This window comes from Tachypleus tridentatus, chromosome 9 (genome assembly GCF_004210375.1).
Source record: "Tachypleus tridentatus isolate NWPU-2018 chromosome 9, ASM421037v1, whole genome shotgun sequence".
NCBI lineage: Eukaryota > Metazoa > Arthropoda > Merostomata > Xiphosura > Limulidae > Tachypleus > Tachypleus tridentatus.
Window position 1 is genome coordinate 54,185,840 of NC_134833.1, and position 24,463 is coordinate 54,210,302.

The 24,463-nt window shown below is 32.4% G+C and overlaps 2 protein-coding genes across 3 annotated transcripts in view; both read left to right on the forward strand.

Annotated features, from left to right (window-relative positions):
- The window catches only part of LOC143225264 (uncharacterized), a 72,254-nt gene extending 66,774 nt beyond the window's left edge, over positions 1-5,480 (forward strand). The window contains exon 5 of the mRNA XM_076454345.1: positions 862-5,480. Within this exon, the coding sequence (XP_076310460.1) occupies positions 862-866 (5 nt within the window). The 3' untranslated portion in view covers positions 867-5,480. The remainder of the gene's footprint in view (positions 1-861) is intronic.
- A 10,406-nt stretch (positions 5,481-15,886) lies between these two features.
- The window catches only part of LOC143225265 (vang-like protein 2), an 88,073-nt gene continuing 79,496 nt past the window's right edge, over positions 15,887-24,463 (forward strand). Inside the window, exon 1 of one of the 2 annotated variants that reach the window (XM_076454349.1) lies at positions 15,887-15,910. The gene's annotated coding sequence lies outside the window, so the exon portion shown is untranslated. Of the gene's footprint in view, positions 15,911-17,117; positions 17,311-24,463 lie in introns of those variants that run through there. The other variant, XM_076454348.1, reaches the window with a different exon arrangement.

Consider the following 24,463-nt stretch of genomic DNA (forward strand, 5'->3'; position numbering starts at 1 on the left):
GTCGAATTCATTCTTTAATTATTGCTAACAAGTATTTTTTTTTTGTATTTTACGTATAGTTCAAGCTTTGTTCACCCAGTTATGTCTGTGTCTATTTGTTAAATTAAACTTGTTATTAAAATAAATTTGTTAAACTGGTTTAGGACATTTTATTTTAAATATTCAACAATTAGAAGATTTCTATACCTTAGACTGACTTTTTTGTACAAGTTTCAGAATACCATGAAAAGTAATATTTACGAAATATTTGGGATGTTTATTAATGGATTATTTTTTCCATATATACAGGGTGTTCGGAAAGTCACTGTACAGTTTTGTAATCATATTTTATTCAGTCTATTTCAAGCCAGTAACTGATAGCGGTGTTTATATACAAAATAAGAAGGATCCAAGCCTGTATTGATGCCAACGGGGGTCACTTTCAGCATTGTTTATAATTGTCATTCATATTTGCCTCCTGTATTCTATATTAAAACATGTCTGTTAATAAATATATAAGTGCACAGTGACTTTCCGAACACCCCGTATAATTGTAAGTTAATTGACAATTTAAAATTGTTCATAGTTAATACCATATCTCGTTATTTTTGTTTTACTTAATATACTAATTTTAAACAGATAAATAACGATAAAGCTAATAAAAATTGAATGAATATTCACATATATATAATTTTAAAATACATTAGCTTAAGGGTTTCTCTTTATGATGAACGCGTACTTAACTTATGTAATTATGTCACGTAATTTCATTGCAGTACGTAATAATCATCAAATGTTTGTGTTACTTAATGACATATATATACAAATATATGATTGTTAATTTTGAATCAATGTTAATAGAGGCTTATATTTTATTTTTAGAATAAACGCTTGGTCGTTGAGGGCTCTGCACTAAGACTTTACCTGTTCACTTGTCGATTCTAGTTTGTTATTAGCTGTTCATTTAACCAAATGTCGTCTTACGAAAATCACTTCCAACTTTAGGCAAGATTCTACGGAAATAAAAGAACTAGAAACGTGATTCGAGAATCTGTTGGAATAGCTAATAATGAAGATAAAATATTATGGATTTATATTTGATTTATATTTCTTTCAGTAGACAGACTATATTTTAAGACATTTTTAGCTGTATTTCCACATGGCTGGCTGAATGTGATTTATAGCTAAGGAGTCATGTTTAGCTGTATTTCTAAACAACTGACTGAATGTGTTTGATAGCTAAGGAGTCGTGTCAAGTTGTATTTCCAAATAGTTGAATCAACATGCTCTATAACTAAAGAGTCGTATATAACTGTATTTCTAAATGACTGACTGAATGTGTTCGATAACTAAGGAGTCATGTTTAGCTGTATTTCCAAACGACTGACTAAATGTGTTCGATAACTAAGGAGTTATGTTTAGTTGTATTTCTAAATGGCTGATTGAATGTGTTCGATAGCTGAGGAAGAGATAAACATGAGTTTTATTTCTTTAATTACTAATCATAAACCATTATTCATTCTTTTGCTTTTTCATAACAGTTTATTTATACAAATACCACAGGATCAGGTGAAAACATTTAACAAAGATTTTGTCTTAATTAAACAGTACACATTGTTAAAAACCAAAAATGTTCTCCACTAATTCTTAATGAAAAAGGAAAAAATTAACGCAATTGCAAAACATTTTATCTCTAGTCCTAAATCATATTCCGAAGTTCACTAAATTCATATGAAAAAAAAATATGTGTACGATAAAAATTGGGTAGTTCACGTTAAAGGGAAACTCATTCAATAAGTGTGACAGCTATACGAAGAAGCCAAACGTCCAATTTATTTGAATTTACATATCTTTAACTCCTTACTGAAGTAAGATTGTTTCTAAGACATACTAAATTTAGTTTCATGTTATATAAAGTGGTATAATTATTATAATTCTTAACTGGCGCTCCTCGCTAGAACTGCGGTAAGTCTACGGATTTATAATGCTAAAATCAGGGATTCGATTCCACTCGATGGGCTTAACAGATAGCCTGATGAGGCTTCATTATAAGAAAACAGACACAAACTAAACTGACCATAATTTTACATTACGACTAGAACCAACTTTTGTCAAATTATTTTGGTGGAGATTGGTTTAAAGTGACTTACCACTGTTTAATAAGAATTTAGTTATTAAATACTCTTCAGAAATATGCTCGTTGGTTTGGTTAAGTTTGTTGTGTTATTGGTACTCAAAGCTACGTTAGTCTAAACATTGAGTGGGTTGTTTCTTTATGGAATAAACAGTTTAAAGGTTATTTTGTGTTGAACAAATGAAGAGATGGAATGAAATGATTTAAAAGAAACGTGAATATTATAGTATGAACTAACCATAATTCTATGCTAAATGATGCAGAATGTAATAGTTCATTTGATAAAGCATACTTCAAGATAGAATTAGCATTTTTTAACAGAATTTCTGTCCCACTTTCAATACTAAGATACAACTTTGATACCTTTACCACAAATCTTTAAAAAGTTAAAACATGTTCCTTGTATCAAAGTTTTTCTATTCCTTTTAAATATCGGAGCTATATCGTTATTTCTTGTTAAGTGTATCATCTTTCCAAGCTTTGTAGGATACCAAAGTCATCGACATACCAAAATAAATTATTTGTGTGTTTACGTTTTACATTCTGATTATAAACTATATAAAACACCAATCGAAACGTCTCTCTTGAAATCAAACTGGCGCATCTATAATATTTTGTCCACGATATTATCGGATGCACGGAAATATTTCGAATTAACTTATTTAAAGCTACAATAAGTACACGCACATGTTTACATGAAACATTCACACATTTTATTTCGTTGAAATGTATAATACACTTGATATAGTGTTTAAGGATAAAAAGTTATTCACGCGTCCTGTGGAGTCATATTTTCGTGACAATGTGTTAATGATTACAAAACTATTTGTAATGCTTTATTACCCTAACTGCAGTTCATAAATACTTATTTTATATTTATTTTTAGTTTTGGTAGTACGTGTTGATGATGTAAAAAATATAAGTATTGTTGTTATTGTACAATGCATTTGTTATAACACCATATATTTGTATAATATTATAATTACTCTTTTCGAGTTATCTTGTTAAAATTCTAATTAATAATGCATCTAGTAAGCTAGCATCGAACGTTGGTTAATGAAGGGTGTCGAAAGTATGGTCACATGGAAGGTACATATGATATGTAAAAGTTTTATTTATTGAATTAAGTTTACACCAATGTATGAGATTCGTTTCTACTCTATTTCACTAAAACAAAATTGCCGATATACGTTCAAACCTTGTAAAATTTGAACATTGATAGTGTATTCGGTTACCGGTAGGTAACTTAAAGTTACAGCGCTTTGTTATTATGTTATTAAGAGGTAAAAGACAAGCTAAATTAGAACAATAAAGAAACTGTGTGACTTCATTCTTACTTTTGTTCTTTAACAAAAATTATTATAAAATAAATAACACTTTCTCATGTTTAAATCCAGTTTAAATCTTATTACATTAGTTGCTTTTTTTTCATTTCTTAACAGTTTTTATGTTTTCAATGTTCTCTGATATTTAAACGACTTTTTGTGAATGTACCAGATTAATACTGACAGAAACGATATGAGCAATCTTATATACTATATCCTTCTCTGTCTGTTATCTCAGAATACAAGTCTTGGTTGAAATACTAGTGGAGTTGTTACACAAAATGTCTACCATCTGTTGTTTAGTAAAATAAACCTTAAAGATAATTCTTTACCAGTAACAAAACGCATTTTTTTAAACATAGTTGTGCCCTTTGAAAAAAATATGTCGACCGTTTGATAGATCTAAAAACACATGATGTATACATCAATTCTTTGTTTTTTCACAATGTAATAATGAATTAATTTGTATAGCTTTGTTTTAACATGTTTATAGAATAATTTTCACCAATTTTTAAAACACTGGATCAGCAGAAACGAAGAGAGAATGTATAGAGAACAATGGTAGATCTTAACACAAGATCAAACAAATAAATAAGGAATATACAGAGAACAATGGTAGATCTTAACACAAGATCAAACAAATAAATAAGGAATAGATAGAGAACAAAAAGAAACTAATGCAGACTCAAGACCAACAAATAACGAATATACGGTTCTTGTTGTTTTAAATTAAGTACAAAGCTCTACAATAGAGTAAGCTGTGCTCTGCCTACTACGGGCATCGAAACCCGAATTTTACTGGTGGCAATCCGCAGACATACCGCTGAGCCAATGGTAGGCCTAATATATGGAGAACAAAGACTGATCTTAAAACTGGATTAACACAATCAAAGAAAGAATATGTGGAGAGCAAAGACTAATCTTAACACAGGATAAAAAAAAACTCAGAACGAATATTTTGTGAATAAAGATAGATCTTAACACAGGATCAAACAAATGAAAACCTAATATGTAGAAAACAAAGATAGATCTTAACACGGAATCAAAACAAATGAAGAACAAATATACAGAAAGCAAAGATGGGTCTTAACACAAGATCAAGAAAACTAAGCATGAATATACATGTAAGAAAGCTCGATCTTAACACAAGATCTAGAAAACAAAACATGAATATACATGTAAGAAAGCTGGATTTTAACACAAGATCAAGAAAACTAAGCATGAATATACATGTAAGAAAGCTCGATCTTAACACAAGATCAAGAAAACTAAACATAAATATACATGTAAGAAAGCTGGATCTTAACACAAGATCAAGAAAACTAAGCATGAATATACATGTAAGAAAGCTGGATCTTAACACCGTATGAAATAAACGAAGAACAAATATAAATATAAGGAGAGAGAGAAATAATTCAGATTTTGATACGAGAACATATCAAACATTACATATCGTTAAGTCCATAATTATTGTACATTATTTTTAACGTTCGGTAATAATTATTTGCGAAACACTTATTATATGAAATGAATCTCAAAATACACTCACACTATTTGCTTTTATTGATATAAGATTTTAACTGTAGTATGAATTCACTGAAAAAAACATTTTCTTTCAAAATATTTATTACTAGTTCTGAATCTCGCTATCAAGAGTATCCACTCCTTGCCATTCTGCTATTAAAATTACATTCTGCACATAATCATAATAAAGGAATGCCTACCTTAGATCTTATTAATAAGAGAGTATATATTGCCCATTCAACATTAGAGTTTCCTCAATGGCATTTACATATTTTGCATTAAGTTGCATTTCAAATAACACCATTTTTCAGTAGTTCCACTGCTAATAATTTAATATAAGCATATCTTTGTATGTAGTTTAACTCTTGTTAGCTTCGAAAGAAAATGCTGATTGTCGTTAAATTTATTATATGTTTACATCCTCTTCACATAATAGTGAAACTATGTTTTCTGTGTGTACTTATCATAGACGTTTTTGTACCCTTTGTGTGTATTTTCTTATATTAATAAAGACTTTAGCTGTATTTTCTCTACGATTGACCAGTATACGTTAAATACCAAATTAATTATTAAGATAAAAAGTTCACTCTTGAAAATTATTGACATGTGTTATGTATGTCGTGTCCTGTTATGTGTTACACTTGATCACAAATGAGTTAGTTTCATTTTATCTGTTTTAGATGTTCATGCAAAGTCACACAAGAGTTGTCTGTGCATAGATCTTATTAATTTAAAACTTATCGACTAGAGGAAAGAAAGCTTAGCAAGAGTACCCACAGCCAACTCTTGGGTTACTCTTATCTAGGAGGGAGATTTGGTCTTCAGGTTTGTATTTACGGCAAGAGAGACCTGAGCCATGGACCCTCATGTTGACAGTCCGGCATGCTCACAATTAGACCAAGGGACTGGAATCATTTTGATATGAAAAGGGCCTTAAATAAAAAAACAAAAAAACAAGGTTACCATTTACATTTACCATTTCTGTCTGTGTATTTCACGTATAAGACCTAGAACGAAATATATATTTGAAGAAACATAATCTAAAAAATATCCTACTAAATGTCAACAGAAGTTACACTAACTTAAACGTATTAAAAATTAATAACTATATTCAATAATATAATGTTAACAGGGATTTATGTATTTAGTTATTTCCTTCCGATAGAGTATAATATTTATCATTTCTAATACATCATATAAATTTCCAAACGGAATTGCTTTTCCTGTTAGAAACTTCATCTTAAACTTCAAAAAATATTGCGTTTTTAGTATCATTTTGGTCATGACTACAAAATAAAATCTAATGATCCAAGATTTTAACTTTAATATTTGTTTGTTTGTTTTTGAATTTCGCGCAAAACTACAAGAGGGCTATCTGCGCTAGCCGTCCCTAAGTTAGCAGTGTAAGACTAGAGGGAAGGCAGCTAGTCATCACCACCCACCGACAACTCTTGGGCTACTCTTTTACCAACGAATAGTGGCATTGACCGTCACATTATAACACCCCCACGGGCGGAAAAAGGCAAGCATGTTTGGTGCGACGGGGATTCAAATCCGCGACCCTCAGATTAGGAGTTGAACGCCTTAACCCACCTGGCCATGCCGGGCCTAACGTTAATGACCACGTGTAATTTTCCACGTGATCAGCTAACAGCCTGTATTAAAATACTTTACGATTTCTTCTTTGTAATAACACTTAATAATAGCATATTATAATCTATAAAGAAGCTTTACTTTGCGCCATACACATCCGTTACCTGATATCGATTGTCACAACCTGGTATTGATTTATTTACACCTATGGTTCCACAATAATAAATTTAGAATATAAAAAAAATGTGACTAGCGCCATCTATTGAAGGGGAAAGAACATCCTTTATCAATAATCCTGAACACAACTGGATTATGGTTTGTTTTGTTTTCTTACACTTAATGCAACTACTAATCATTTGTCTTTTGTCAAGTTGAATATTCACAACTATAGTTTCTTTCAAACATTTAATGCGTTTATCCAGACAACTATATTTGAGTATTACAATAATCATGACCAAACCACATATGTGTAATTCACATAACACAAGCACTATATGTATTATCCACAGAAGTATATTTGAATTATACAGCTGTTAGTACTACAAGTGATATTGTTTTGTGTTCTATCTGGTCCTTGCTACACATACATTCACACAAAACACCGTATTTTTGTACATCCTGAGTGATTTTAAAATAGCACCTGTACTGTTGTTAGTACTACAAATGGTCTAGTTTTATAAGAGGGCAGTTTATCATCTTGAGTCACCTGAAGTGGAAAAAAAAATTAGTTTTGTTTTGAAAAATAAATTACATCGTTCACAGCTTTACATATTAAGAAAAAGTCTGTGAGTCGTTCTTATGACACAAGGTGCTCTTTAAAGGAAAAAAAAACTAACATGTTCTTAAACTCAGTTTCCAGTCTCACTCATGCTGAAGAGAGTGCTGAACTTTCAAAGTCTACAGATTTAACTTGTTTGGGCGGGTAATTGATACTGAAAAGATAAATTTACTTTATATCGTTAATGCCTAATATAATCTTCAGTTCATTATAATCCCCATAATTCATATATAAGGCAATTGCAGCATGAAGAACATATCGCCCATTTTTTCGAAGATGAATATCCATATTTTATTCTTAGGATAGTGGCTTTTCAGAAGCAGTCAAGATGTTCTTTAATTAATAGTTGCAAGTATATAATACTATTATTTCAGTATTGTCTTGTAATGATAACGTTTTTTTTAATATCAATAAAACGAGCATTAACTCGAGAAAAGTTTAGAAATCAACGATGAACTTAGAGGAGATTATTAGAAAAATCATTTTATCATTGTTAATATTGAATCGCCATTTTTTCATCAACAAACTAACTCAATAATGCTAGAAATAAACTACTTCATTGCACTAAAATTTGGTGCTTTAAGGTCGTTTATGTGTATATATATATATATACATCATTATGCACTACAGAAATTAAATAATGAAACTATAAATTAAATTATGGTTATGAGGCTTTATACTTTAAAAAGAAACGAGTATTTTCTTAAGCCTCGTTTTTGGTACATCACAGAAGAAAATCTAACCAAAAGATGATGTATAACGAGAAAGTTTGAGTAGAAAATTATCAGTGGGAGACAATGGCGATCTCTAATTAAGTGGTATAGCCCATGACATAAAAACATATATCTCAGTTGTTATAGTTCTCCAAAAAAATTATTTTATGGGCGTATGAATGTATATTAATTTATTTTCGTAGTGCAAGCAAAATATAGATTTATGCTCTAACGGAAATAAAGCAGGAAATATGAGGTTATTAACATGACAAGAGAGCGAGGACGGCCAGTGTTTTAAGTCATAAACCTTATTCAACCCTTATGTTTGTAACTTTTCTAAAACCAACACATCCATATCTTTTACGGTCAATCTTTGCGATATTTCTTTATATCTTTCTTATGCAACGCCCAGAAACATTTGCACAGTTGGTTTTACTGAAACGAGCACTGAGAAATGTTCATTGTGCGCGGTCTTGAAAAGGATTTGGAAAAGTATTATGAACGCTTGAGCATTGAACTTTTCTATACAGGTATTCTGTATTGTAAGCGGAATGAAAAAAAACAAACAAACATAGAAAACGGAGCTGTAGCACATCCGAATAGGTAACAATAAGCCTCTGGTGTACTTATTATTCATTCTGTTTTATATCTCTCTATTCAAACAAACATAATTTATGCACACTAGTTTCGCTACAAGTATTGTAACTGTAAAAATATTCAAAATTAGAGAAGCTACTAAACATGGATAGATTTCAAGTCATCTCATAAATCAAACTTGTCTACCATATTTTTAGTTCTATTTTCAGGGCTAAGCCTACTTGCGAGCGTAACTGATAGAACTTGTATAGTGCCATCTAATATGATCTATATTATTTTTCTTGTTTTATCCTTACTCACGCTAATGTTTTGCGAGTTTTGAGTTGGTGTTTATTTGTTTTATACTACATAAATATATTACTATTATAATTATTTATTAAAATAATGAGAAGTTTAGTCCAGTTAATGAAATGAAAGCATTTTTGTATTTCATATACGCTATACAAGTTCTATCAGTTACGCTCACTGGTAAGCTTAACCCTCAAATAGAACTAAACGGTCGCTTCTGTACTTCGTTTAAAACATGTAATTTAAGGCAATTATCTAGCACAGACTCGATAATCAATTATCATTTTATCATTTAATCAATAATTACTGTACTCACACTGTAAGTTTTATATTACTTTAAAGCCTCCCCAATTAAAATAAAATTGTCATATCAAACTAATAAAGCCCTCTAGCGAACACTTTGAATTAAAATAGTAAAAACATAATCTACGACAACATATACTCATATCAAATTTTAAATCTTCGGAATAAAAGTTTCTTATCTCCAAAAACACACTTCCAAAGTCAATGATAAATAATTTATAAATTGCAAGCTGTATATCTCGCAGCAAAATATTTACCAGATTCGATTGATCTAAAGAACAAGTAATCTTTGGCCTCATAGTTTTCTTTAAATAACGTTATTAATTCATGAAAATACAAACTTTCAAAAAACGTGGAATAATTATCTTACCCCAATTTAAATACATATTTAATCAACAGTGATTTCAAGAACTGGAACCAACTAAAAAAAGAGAAGTTTCTTTTGTTCTCCAATAGCTCTATACTAATCAAATGTTCTAAATTTAAATATCTGACATGATATGGTAATGGTATTTTTTTTAATTTTAACAATATCTCATGCAACATACGGGCTAAACAACTCGGTCAAAAACTTATTGGATTCGGATGTAGCTCTCTAAAAGAAAGACAAACAGTTAGTAGCACTTGTTTATACAAGAACTTTGAACTGAGCAATGAGATTGACAGTCACTCTTATAATTCATCACAACTGAAAATACGGGGCCTGTTCAGGATCATAACGCAAACCTTGGACCTTACGATCCTCAGCCTGGTACGTTAACCATTAGGTTAACTAGTTACAAACAATTCCGATAGTTGATGTGAGTATTTTTCAATCAATAGATTCAACATGTTCGCTTGTATTAGAATAAACGAAAAAGTTTTTGTTCGTTTGTTTAAGCGCAAAGTCATACAATGAGCTATCTGCATTACTATCTGTGAAGACTCCGGACTTTAGCTTTCTAAGTGCTTAAGCTCACCACTGTTCCATCAGGAAACGTTTCTTTAGTCAATTGGATGGCTATAGCAACCATACTTAATTTAAGAAGTACAAAAAGTTCACTTGGAAACCAATTATTAATAAATTTACACTTTATAAAACCATACACTTTTGATTAATGAATTATTTTGAATCAATTTCGCTCTTGAAAAACAGTATTGTCGCGTCTAATATTATTTATTTTTAATTTCATCTTTACTCAAACTCTTTGATATGATTCCCTAAGAAACGTTTTAGATGTTACACATGTAAGATGTAATTCATTATGATAGTTTTGGAGGCACATATTTTCAGGCGTCGTAAAAAGATACATACAATTTAATAAAAGGCTGTAAACATAATTTGCATTCAACTATAAGATATTTTTCTAGCCTGGTGGTCAAGTGCTCTACTAGCAATCTAAGAGTCGCGGATTCGAAAATCCCCATCACACCAAATTTCCTCGTCCTTTCATCCGTGGTGGTATTATAATGTGATGTTCAATCCCACTATTCGTTGGTAAAAAAAGAATACTCCAAGAGCTGGCGTGGGTGGTAATGATTAGCTGCCTTCCCTGTTGTCTTACGTTGTTAAAAAGGAACGCCTAGCACAGATGAAACTCGTGTAGCTTTGCACGAAATTCAAAAACAAGCAAACAAATATCAGGTCACTACAACTACCATGTCGATATTTGTTTTGTAGATGTGTGTTTTCTTATAGCAAAGATCCATCGAGGTATCTACTGAGTTCACCGAAAGGAATCGAACGCCTGAGTTTTGTAGGTCACTGCATGTAATTTTACCTCATTCAACAGAACAATTAATTTCACATATTACACGAAATATTTCATAAGTAATGCGAGAAATACGGTGATTTGAACTGTAGCAGGAATCCAAACATGTGGTTCACTTGCATTCACAGTTTACTCATGTTTTAACTACCAAACCGCTCTGTTTTAATCACGATGCCAAATTTCGGAAATGTAAAAAAAAAGCAATGGGTTGTTTTTTTTCTACATAGCCACAAAAATATTTAAAAGCAAGATAATTAATCGCACAAAACATTGGTTAGAAATATTTAAAATATAGAACAATAGTCAGGGTTAAAGCTGATAAAAGACTAATACTTTGTTTGTTTGTTGTTAAGCGCAACTCTGAACAATAAGTTCGCTGAGCTGAACCCAAAAGGAATGAGCCTCTAATTTTAACACTGAAATAATCCTATCTGAGCCTGTAGGGGGCATTATTTTATAAAGGTATGAGCCATCAAACTCGAAAATACTTTCAATTGATTCTGGTTAACGAAAAATTTGTGTAGTCTATTTGCTTATCGTAAACATTATTAACTTTATAACATTTACTTGGCTTTTGTTCTCATTTGCTTGTTCTTGCATAAAGAGTGTGTGTTTTTCTTATGACACCGCCCCATCAGGCTATCTGCTGAGCCCACCTAGGAGAATCGAACCCCTGAGTTTAACGTTGTAAATCCGTAGACTTACCGCTGTACGAACGGAGAACTGCATAAAGGGAGAATCATTCATATTATAAAATATAATTTAAACATCGTTATTTATATTGTCAAGAGATGGCACTACATAACAAAAGTCGGCATCAGTTTAATATGAAATTTCTTCAGTGAAATATAGAACAACTAAATACATTGCTAGTAGAATTGATTTGTTTTTTCTGTTAAGTATTTTTTGCCAAATTATTATTTAACACATACAATATTACAGGACATATATCACGTAACTCTTATAAACTGATATTTTATTTTAATCATGGTCTCAAGTGATCTAATCTTATAAAAAAAATATTTCTCTCACTAAGTCCACCATATTATTTTATTGAAAATCGTTATATTAAGCAAGTACCCTTCATAATTTTAATTAGATAATCAAACTTATATGAAACGCTATTTCGTTTTATGCGCGTCTGTTTAAAGAAACAAAATGTTTTACAAACTCCGTGCGTATTTACTTTAATGACAAACACGCACCTCTAACCCTAAAATATCCACTTTACTTCAACGCAAAGAGGTATTTAGTTTAAGGCTGTGTCGTTCCATTATTGTTTGTACTTGTGATAGATTGTTAGCACAAGGTCCAAAAGGCATTGAAATATAGGTTATTCAAATATTTCAAAAGAAGTCGTATTTAGCGGATAGTAACAAAAATGATTTTTTATGACTTGACACAAATATTTGTACACAATCGGTTTGTAAGGAAGTTATGATTTTTAACTAAAATATGCTGAATCTTTAACATAATTATTTGATTTTGTGGAATGTTAGATTGCACTCATGATTTACTTGAATTATCATTACACGTCTGAATTTATATATAAGCAAAGAGATGTGACTTTCTTATCAGTTTTAATAGGTTTATTGAGTTCATGACTTATTATTCTTAGATCTCAAAAATGAGGACTAGAATCAAGAAAAAAATTCAGCTTGGAGTTTGCTCTTTTCAGAGCTAAAAAGTATTACAGTATGTATTTGCTTCGATTTCACCCGAAACAAAGTTTGCTAACCACTACTAATTTTAATGTGATAAGCTAGAAGGAAAGCATTTAGTCAATACCTTCCACGACAGTTAAACTCGTGAAAACCCATAAAATTTGGTCGCTACTCATCTAACGCAAAGCTATTTATATTTTAGGCACAACCGCTGTAGCTACTGTAACTACCACGTCACGCTTCACCCGAGAACTATGCGAAAACTAACTGAAGAAATTTCATTATTGCTTTCTCCAGATATGAATTTTATTACAATAAATTTTGAAAAATTCAAGTTGTTCTCAATCTGTAAATGTTGTACAGAATACTCTGCTTGTCCACTGCAGGAAATAGAACCCCAAATTTTAGCGTCGTAATTCCGTGAGAATATCGTCTTCCTATTGGGGGACTTTTGAAAATTAAACCTGCATTTAAGCAATTATTTTCTGATACAGAGGATCGAGGCCCGCCATGGCCAGGTGGGTTAAATCGTTCGACTCATAATCAGAGGGTCGCGGGTTCGAATCCCCCTCACACCAAACATGCTCGCCCTTTCCGTCGTGGGGATTTTAAATGTAAGGGTCAATACCACTATTTGTTGGTAAAAGAGTAGCCCAAGAGTTGGCGATGGGTGGTGATGACTAGCTGCCTTCCCTCTAGTCTTACACTGCTAAATTAGGGACGACTAGCGGAGACAGCCCTCAAGTAGCTTTGCGCAAAATTCAAAACAAACAAACAACACGAGGATCTAAAATACTATTCGATTTTATCTAGAATAAAATGCACGAAAATTTCCAACTGGTACGTATTCTTCTGATTGGGAAACTTTCTTTTCCACGATCAAAATAGTTTAAGTGGTATTTGAAACGCAAGATCAGGATTGAAGATTGAGTATAGATTACCTAGCTAATTTCCATAAATTCCAAATTAGTTCCTACTATATTACTTTTCTAAGTTGGTTTGAACTACATTACTTGTCTGGATTTAATCTGCCTGTATCACATGTCTACTTTGGTTCTTGCTGCATTACTTGTCCAGATTGGCTTTGGCTATGTTACTTTCTCAGATTGGTGGCTACGTCACTGATCTAAATTTGTTCTGGCTACGTTACTTGTCTAAATTAGTTCTAGCTATATTACTTGTCTAGATTGATATTGGCTATATTACATTTTAGATTGGTTCTGGCTGTATTACTTGACTAGATTGGTTCCGAATAAGCTACTTGACTAGATTTCATCTGCCTATATTACTTGTCTAGATTGGTTCTCGCTACGTTACTTCATTATATTGGTTCTGGCTGTATTATTTGTCTAGAATGGTTCTGGCTATATTACTTGTTCAAATTGGTTCTGGTTACATTGAGCTCGGCTTGACCAGGTGAGTAAAGGCGTTCGACTCGTAATCTGAGGGTCGTGGGTTCGAATCCCTATCACATCAAACGTGCTCGCCCTTTCAGTCGTGAGGGCGTTATAAAGTGCTGTCTATCCCACTATCGTTGGTAAAGGTTGGCGGTGAGTGGTGATGACCAGCTGCCTTCCCTCTAGTCTTACACTGCTAAATTAGTTAGCGCAGATAGTCCTCGCGTAGTTTTGCGCGAAATGCAAAAACAAACAAAGTGATTATATTACTTTTATTAACTGGTTTTGACTGTATTACTTTCATCGTTTCAGTGTTTTGGAACTGATGAACCGGTCTGGTTATTATTCCTACCAAGGGTATTCGCTATAAAATGCTATTACGGCTTTTTTTTTTTTTTTTGTATTTACACTCTATAGCTCACAAAAGTGTAATAATTATACACCATCATGTTATTTTCTACCTATAGTGTTTTACACACTTCCAACATTTTCGTGTTTGTTTCTTTGTTTTTTAATTCCCTCTCTTTTGAGCAAAGAATTGCATTCCAAGAAAATATATTTCTTTCTGTCCTATTTACACTCCCTAACATTTTAAGCGTATTTATTTCCAGGAAAGATGAGGGTGTTTCAACGGCATTAGTGTATGGGGACATGAACTATCGATCTGCCATCTGGAGTATATTCTTATGAGTCAGAGAACCAACGTAAGTCGTCCTTATTTCCAGTAATTTGGAAGGGATTAAGAAGACTAAGACAGAACCCACCTTCCAGGTTATTCTGCCACAAAAGAAGCCGGTCATTTCACGAGCGTTACCATGGAAACCACGGGAATCTGAGGTTTAACGACATAACGTGAGAACTGGTATTATACAATACCTGATGGTGAATCACAGGGTATTCAGAAGGTGTATCGATCAAAGAACTTGCTGCTAGGTTAAAACTAGTGTTGTCATCAGCGTCATTTGAACTCTCAGCCTTCACATATTAGACCTAATTTTTGCTTCCAATTTTAAAGTTTAAGTGTTGGTAAACGTACGTGTTTATCTTCATCCCAGTGATCGATCATAAAAACTGAGGTTTTAAAACGCTAAAAATCGAATTTCAATATCCGGGACGTTAGTACAGCTTAGACAACTCCACTGTGTAGTTTTATGTTGAACACTAAATAAACAGAGAAAAGGTAAAGTGAGCATGCTTCCAAAGCTTGACATCTCTAATGCCATCTAACAGTTTTAAGTACATATACGATAATTTTACTATACCTGCACGTGGCATGATAACAATCATATAAAACTAATGGAGTATTTGAATTCATTTTATATTTTTTCGTCCTGACAACTGGAGACGTTAAATATCAATATACACTTGAGATATCTTTGTTCATGAAACAATCTGTAAAACCACAGTTTATCCATCTGTATTGTTAACGTTTAAATTCGTACTAACGATAACAGACAGATATAGATTCCACAAAGTCCACCACTCACAGCTTTTACAAGTTTCTTCTGTAAGTATTAAAACATCTTTTTTTCCAGTCTTTGATTAGCATCACGGATCATTAGCCCAACGTGAACCTGAGTATTTTAGCAATACGGGTAATTAGCTGACACAGTGTGGACCTCAGGTGTTAAATCAGGTCACATCTTGCGAATTTTATCTACTGAAGAAAATATGGTTTCAATGATTCACTTACTAAGTTGATTACGCAACTCGTCGCCCGCCAGGTGGCGAATCAATAGACGATTTTCCTGGAAGTGTTTTATGTGATCGCGTTGCCTGGGGTTTCACTGCAGCTGTAGAAACAAAAAATGGTACAGAAACGAGAATGCTTTAAAGAACATTAATCAGTGATGGGGAAATTATGGTAAGTAATTCCTACTACATTCAGTAGAAATGTAGTATGGTGTTGAATATTTTTCATACTCGGGTGTTTTCTTCTTTCTAATTGGCGAGAATGGATGATAGAAAATTACTAAATAACGACAAACTGAGTCAATATCATTGCGTTTAAAAAATACAGACACACAACGATGTATTCTCAAGACGACTGGTATGGGTATTAACAATTTAATTAAAATAAAGTACAGAACGTTTCGATCTTCTTATGTCATCTTCAGGTTAACAAAGAGAGTTTCCAACTGATCGTTGCCGGGCACATGTCTTAGAGACGAGAGTGTAAACGGGTACAGAAATGTAGGGGCGTTGTAGTTAGATGTTATGTTATTAATTAGTATAGGTGTAAAGTTGTACCTTTATATTGGTTTAATTTTGGTTTTAGTTGTTGTATAAGTAGGGCTTTTTTGATTTTGCGTGTTTTTTTTTTTTATGTTTGTTTCCCTACATAGTATCTGGGTGTTTTCTATTGTTACTTTGTGTTGCAGTGTTGAAAATCGTTTGAAGGTGTTTCTTGTATTCTTTGAATACTGTTTCCAATTTTCTGCTTGTTTCTCCAACATAGAATTCTTGGCAGTTATTGGATTGTATTTTACAAATTGTGTTGGTGTTGTGTTTGTCAGTGTTGTTGTTACATAGTATAGACCTTAGTTTTGTACCTGGTTTTTAAATAAATTTGGTGTTTACTGGAATGTTGTGTTTTGTTATCAGTGTTTTTCCAAATATTGGTTATTTCTTCGCTGATATCAGGAATATATGGTAAGCAGCAGTGTAAGGTTTTGTAGTTCGTTGTTTCTTGGAATTTATTAGTGTATGTTTGCTGTTGACTGTGTTGTTGGTCTAGGTGTGCGTGTATAAATTTTTTCAACTGTTTTTGGAGGAAATTTGTTGATGTTGATGAAGTGTTGTTTTATTTTGTTGATTTCATTGTTAATTTTATTAGGTGAACATAGTTTTGTTGCTGTGCTTATTTGGTTTCTTAATATGTTGAATCTTTTTTTTATTTGTTTGTTTCATGTGTTGAGTCCTAAGAAATGTATAGTTTAGTTTTGATGATTTTTCTGTGGATTTATGTTTTGAATTGTGTATCGGTCCTTGTGATCTTAAGGTTGAAAAATGCTATTTGGTTAATTTTTTCCAGTTTACAGATGAACTTAATGTTGAAGTGTATGGAGTTAATTTGGTTGACAAAAACCAAACAACTAAGTGTGTGTTTTGTAGATGTGAATCCAGCAATTGTATCATCAACATACCTGTATCACTATAGTGGTGGGTGTAAGGCTGAATTGATCGCTTGAGATTCAATCTGTGTGAAAAAAGCGTTGGCTGGAACTGGTTACACGGGATTCTCCATACTTAGGCCATTTATTTGTAAGTAGTTTTGATTATTGAACATAAAGTTAGTTTTCGTGGTAGGGAATTCTATAAGCGTTGCTAATTGGTTGTTGGGGATGTGTATCAATGAGTTGGGGTCTTGGATATGACGTCTAAAGCTATCTTTTAGACTTCGGTAGTAGGTACTTCTGTGAAGAGAGAGATTACATCAAAACTGGTCATTAAAGCTTTATGGTTTAGTTCATTAAGAATGGATTTAAAGTTAAAAAGAATCTTTGAAAAATGAGCTGACTGATATATCATGTTTAGTAAATGTCCACGCTATATATTTACCGAGGTTGTTGCTAATTGATTCATGGGTCAACATTATGGGTGGTAGGGGACAATCTGGCTTATGAGGTTTGGGATTGCCTTATCGTTATTGTGTGCGTGAGTCTGTCTTACAGAAGTAAAAATAAAGGTTTTTTGAGACTGTATTGATTTTTTCATTTGTAGTAGTATTTTGTTTAATTGGTTTTTATTTATTTCTGTTGGATTTGTGTGTATTGATTCAAATTTGTTTGTATCTGATAATATGTTATTAATTTTTGAATGCATTAATTCAAATTATGAGATACAATGATCAGATACAAACAAATTTAAACCAATACACACAAATCAAACAAAAACAAATGTAAACCAATTAAATAAAATACTATTACAAGTGAAAAACCACATCATTGTGTGTAATATAAATACCAGTTATCTCTTTATTATGTACACATACTCACACATACACTCAAATATACAAAACATATGGTCCCCTCGAATCTGGTATGCACTTATTATTATCTTTTTTACTCAGAATATTTACAAATATTATTTTATGAATACCATCTGTCACTTAAGTATACTTGTTTCATGTTTGTTTTAAGTTGTAAAATTACAACATACAGTCTTGCTCCAAGTGCTACTTCTAACATAAAGAACATTCACCTTAAAAGAATATAGACGTTAAACTGGTTTCTGGAATGGAAAAACACATTTTTCCACGTGTCTGGAGGATATCATTATTCACTACTCTCTCCAGCCAGTTTATTAGTTTACGGCAACATTAACGTCACTTTCGTGTTTAAACATGCTACATTCCTTTATATAAAATGAAAAACTCTTGTACATAATGTGCAATACTGAACCTCCTTGAAGTTGCCTCCTACTCATAAGTCAAACAACAACGGCATGTGTGAAATCACATCTTTATTTGTTTGGATCAGTACCACACACTGGTCCTAATATACCAAAAAAAAATAGCTTTCGTTTCTTTAAGCTATCTTTTGATTAGAGTAATGATGTTTGTTGGAAAATAGGAACACTTTTTTGTATATGTGACTGTTATTATTACGAAGTAATTATGTTATTTGCATTACAAATAACCCCTTTAAGTGCGTATAAAATAATACGTGATTTGTGTTGTTTTAAGCGAAATGCATGCATTGGGTGGAACCTTAGGCTCACAAAGGCGGTAGTCACACTTTAAAAATACGGTAGATCCGGGTAATACACAATGGTTCATGGTTTGTCGAGACCAATCTATTCGCATGCGATACAGAAATGTGGGCACTTTTGTATTATTCGATCGATGGGTTACTCTAATGACTCCGTAAATGTTCATGTTGTTTGTTTGTTTTGAATTTTTCAAAGCTATACGACGGCTATTTGCGCTAGCCGTCCCTAATTTAGCAGTGTAAGACTAGTAGGAAGGAAGCTAGTCATCATCACCCACCACCAAACTACTGGTAAATACTTTTACCAACAAATAGTAGAATTGGCTGTAAAATTACAACGTCTCCTACGGATGAAAAGGAAATTATGTATAGTGTGACGAGGATTCAAACCTGCGACCCAAAGCTTACAAGTTGAGCGCCGTTATTACTTGGTTACGCTGGGCCGTTTATCTTACTTGACATATACCAAATACCACTTGTGTGTTTTCTATAGCTGGCCTTCTGTTCGCCAGTGTATCTCGGAAGTTTATGTCACCAGTTTAGGCCTAAATTCTTGTGCCTTATTTTGTTTCAAAGTTTCAAAGCAGCTTTATGCCTTCAGTTGTATTGGACCGTTTTGTTTATAAGTTGTTTCTTGTAACCAGGTACTTAACATTCTTTAGTATCCTATATATGTTTCTCAGAGACAGTCAATTGTATGTTCTCATTGTTCTTCTTTATGCCTGAATCATGCCTTCCCTTGTTTTATTAAAGAAGGTAAACGCTATGGATATACCTTTCTTTATCAGTTTAAAATTCGGCAATTTCCAGCTTTTATAATTACGTGAATGCAACTTCGCTTTGAAAAATCCTATAAGGTAGCCATTGGAAAGAGAGCATTGTCATATGTCATCTATAATGTCATATCGCTCACTTCAACTGAATTAACTACAATACGTTCATGACTTTCAGTGTACAGTTATAGGCCACCTAGATGGTCAGAGGAAAGTGACTGAATACACAATTGTTACCAGAAGTCGTAAGGAAATAGCTCTAAGCATTTCGAATCTTATGCTGTTGTACACCATTTGAATCTCATGGTTACACAGAAGTGCCTAACATCGCAGTTTTCGTTCTAACAAGATTCTGTGAAAAACACCTGTCAGTCGTTACACTACACATACTGGCAAACATTCCACAGACCTTCCGTTATGCCAGATGTCAAATGCACAAATCTCTTTGGAATTGTCTGGAGAGCTTGGCTAGTATGTGGTTAACGGGATTTCAGTTTTTTTTCGGTCATCGTATTTCACAAACAAAGTTGTTGACTTTCAGTTATCTCTGGAAATTTGTGAACTTTTGGTCTTATAGCCCTTAGCAACATCAAATACGTATTTATTTTTCATCAATAGTACCAGGAGGAATGCTAACCTTAAAACTATTGCTTTTGTAGCATTAGTGTTCTTTTTCGCAACTAAAGCTTTCACTTTGTTGATGTTGGTTTAACTTTGGAAATTATTTCGAAACTTATTTCTATCCTAAAAAAATTTCATTTTTGGAAACGTTCTGTCTTTTGAGTCCATATATTTTAACGTTTTCCAGTCATAGGTCCTACACTGGAAACATTGCACTTTCGAATAATCAGAAATTCTCTATTGCGTTAGCATATACAAATCATTGCAACAAGTTGCTATTATCAACCTAGAATAAAGCGGACAAATGATTATTGTGCGACCGAAGTAATCACCACTAATGTGTCTGTGAAAGATCAGCTTCTATGAATCATGAACAACCACTTTTTCAGTGTATTTTCACATTTAGCCCTCGAGTATTCTCTTTAAGGTGCACTTTACTGGACTAGAATTATTTAAGATTAAATCAAGTAGCTAAACATTTTATTAGTTTTTAAAAATTTAAAGTATATAACATCATACTATAATGGAACTCTGTGTATGACACTGGAAAAAAACTTTATTGTTACGCGATGTGCAATTCTCAGCTTCGAGAAATTTTTATTCTATGTACATGTAGAGTTGCTATAGGGGTCACGATTTTCCCGTTTCGCCTCCGTTTCCCGTAATGGAGAACTTTATTTTTCTCCATTCTCAGAGTGTAAATATGACGTCATGAATACATTACACGCGAATCTAATGCACTGGCGCCACGGGTAATCGGCTAATATATATAATTTGTATACTTACTTAGTATATTTATATTAATTTCTAGCACTATTTCAAAAACCTAAAATCATTTGTTTCGTACAATATTGTTCGTATTTCGAAATCAATAAAAAGTCTAGTGTTAACAAAACTTCGTGAGTGAGCATTGTACCCATTGTCATCAATAAGCAAGACTGTCAACCTTATAATGCAGTACTCTTTCATTAGTGAACCTTTGAATGCAGAAATGCATTGATGAATGGATCAAACTATCCAAACCAATACCAGGCAGTCATTCTAATGTATTTCTGTCACTTCCACAGAGAAAGGTTGTCGGTGGAAATCTATTCTTTCCACACTTCATTGCTTTCAATTATCTAAAGGCCTTTCATCGGACTTAGTTGAGTCTTAAGAAGAAATTGTTGGATCAAGTTTCATATTTATTTCAATTAGTAAGATTTGGTAGCATTATAAGTAAAGCCAAGCATTTACTTAACAAACAACAATCTTTCAAGTTCTTACTGGCATGCAAGGTATGTATATATATATATAAATCCAAGCACTTTGACTAACAAACATCAATCTTTCTAGTTTTCACTGACAATAACTTCAGGGTTTGAAGGTGTTGTTAGATTTAATATTTTAAATAGAACATGTTTATTTGCTTCTCAACTGTACACTTTAATGCATTTGTATACAACAGTCTGTCTTTTGTCGTTTATCCATTCACATATGTGATACATCTGTTGTTAAGTTCTATTACACGATAATTATAAAGTTCACTTTAATTTTGTTTCATCTTATTTTACGTTTGTTGTCATCTAACAGATATATTATTATTTACAATAACTTGTTTGTTTCGGTAAAAGTTATGCAGTAGTATTTGTATTGTTATCTGATTGTATAGCCTTCATTTCTTTGTATGGTGGAACCTAACGTGTAAAATACTGCAAGCATATACAACCAAATTAGCTCAACATTATATAAAGGAATTGTTGTAGATTAGACACGTTTAGAAATTTAGTCTTTTCAGCCAGCGTCAAACATGCTCGTCCTTTCAGCCGTGGAGGCGTTATAATGTGACGGTCAATCCCACTATTCGTTGGTAAAAGAGTAGCCCAAGAGTTGGCGGTGGGTGGTGATGACTAGCTGCCTTCCCTCTAGTCTTACACTGTTAAATTATGGACGGTTAGCACAGATAGCCCTCGAGTAGCTTTGTGCGAAATTCAAAAAACAAACAAACAAAAAAACTTTTCAGCCAATAATGTTTCTCCGATAAAATAAACAGAGTAGCCTTTTCGTAATTTGTTTATTTATTCTTTTCGGTGAAAAGCAGCACAATCGGTTATCTACCTTGCAACTATCACCGAACTAATTTACTCCCCGAGTAATTACACTGAACCGAATTTAAGAGAAAATAATTGAACACAGAGTCGTTTCATACAATTAAAACCAACGACCAAGAGCTTCAGTCTTTGTGTGTTGTGGTTAACATTGTATAAACATGTGTATTTGCTATAGTTTTATACTTACATTGAATATTTTATTGCATATACAGTGTGCATGTGTGTATCTCTATACATTCATTGGTGTTGTTTTATTTAAGTAAAATTTCCATGCACCACACACACTATGGGAATGAGTTTTTGAATACATATATATGCATAGTGTTGTCTTGCCTATTTCAACGTGATGATGTCCCTAACAAACGTGGTCGAAACACAAGGGAAAATATTGTTATTTGTGCAGTGATATATTATTGTATTTTAAATCATATATTACGTTTATTAATTAAATGAATAAGCCTTGTATTAACGGTATATACCTAAATATATTCAATGTGATTAACTTCTATGTGAAATATGTTAAATAAAATATATGAGCCAAACGTAACCCAGTTTGTTTGATTAATTATTTTGATTAACACTTCTCTATTTCGCTCGAAGCTACTGACACCTACTTACCACTACAGTATACATTACTATTTGTGCAAGCTTAAGAACTTCAAATATAATACGTTTTTCTTTCTTCCTAAAGTAAACAAGTATATGTTAGTAAATAACATTATGTAATAATTTCTATCAGAAAAGTTGCTAAAAATCAACATTAATAATTAATAGATAATGGAATAAACAAACTGGATAGTTAAAAGCTTATGTGAGAACTTCGTCATACGCCATCAGTTGAATATTCTTGTTGTTAGCGGTGTCTTCGTTTTTGTTTAGTTATCATGCTACATGATAACTTTATTATATGGATACGTTTAAGATTCCATAAACACCTCGAGCATACTGGTAACGTGCTAAAAACTAGTATTTTTCGAACTCCTTACGTGGTTAAATCAACTATGAGCTGATGAAAAGCTTCACAGGGATACAACTACCTGAAGCAGATTTATATACAGAACTAATTGTTCAAATGCTACATGTATAATACTCCGTTAAATAACCTTCCATACTGGTTGTTTGTATAATATTCTGTTAAATTCTTATGTCCAGGAAATGGAGAGGTTCTTTTACATTGTTTTACGCATCCACAAGAAACTGAACATATCAGAGTTTGGACCTAAAAGAAACATATTTGCAAGACTTGTCGTTTCGAATACTGTGTGAGGAGCAGTTCGATATTTAAACACGTGAAAAGTATATTCGTTACTCTTTTAATCTCTTTAAAAAGACCAATGAATTGTTCGAAAGTGCTCGAATTTTAGGTCTCGTTTGAAAAACTATTCGTTACTGCATGATTCCGTAATGTCTTGCGTGAAAGTTCTTATATATTGCTTAAGGTAACTACCTATTAAATCAGTCTCTTTTAAAGTTTGGTCAAAATACCTACTTGTTATAACTCTGGTTTTACTTTTACGGTCTTACTTACTCCCAACCATTTGCCTCTGATACCTATCAATTTTATGTCTATTCTGAGAAAGGGCTTCAGTTGGGACAATGAAGACATTCCGTTGTAGCTTTTACGAGGATGTCTCTACAGTCACGTTTCATGGAAATATGTCATAAATATTTTGTAGAAATAAGTATACAACAGGAATACAGGAATCGTCTGTAAAAAGATAATAAAATCTTTTAAATAATTCGTAAAAATTAGAGGAAAAGATACGTTGGAACATAATAATTACACAAATTTATCGTGCTGTGTAACTTGTGTAAAAACTTTCTCTTTTGACTTTTGATATACGCTGGACTGTAATTATTTAATGTCTATTTCTATGAGGCAACTTCTTTATTTTTTTGTGAGATTATTGTATTTCGACTTAGATTTTCAAAAGTATTTTGCGGTATTAAAGGTTTTAGACACCAACAGCTTTTATTTTAATAAGCAATAATTGTCTTTTATTACCACTAGCGTTCTTCTACAAAAGGTTGCTACATATAAATCAAGAGAGATTTATTCTTCCTAGCATTATACTAATATTGTATTTTACACAGAAAATTTATAGACCGAAGTTAAACGCGAAGTTATTGAACCCAAAATGGAGCAGCTTTAGCAAGTTCTTAAAGTATCATTTTCTCTTTCCTAATGTGTTTCTGGTACTATTAAACCCAAATCTAAGAA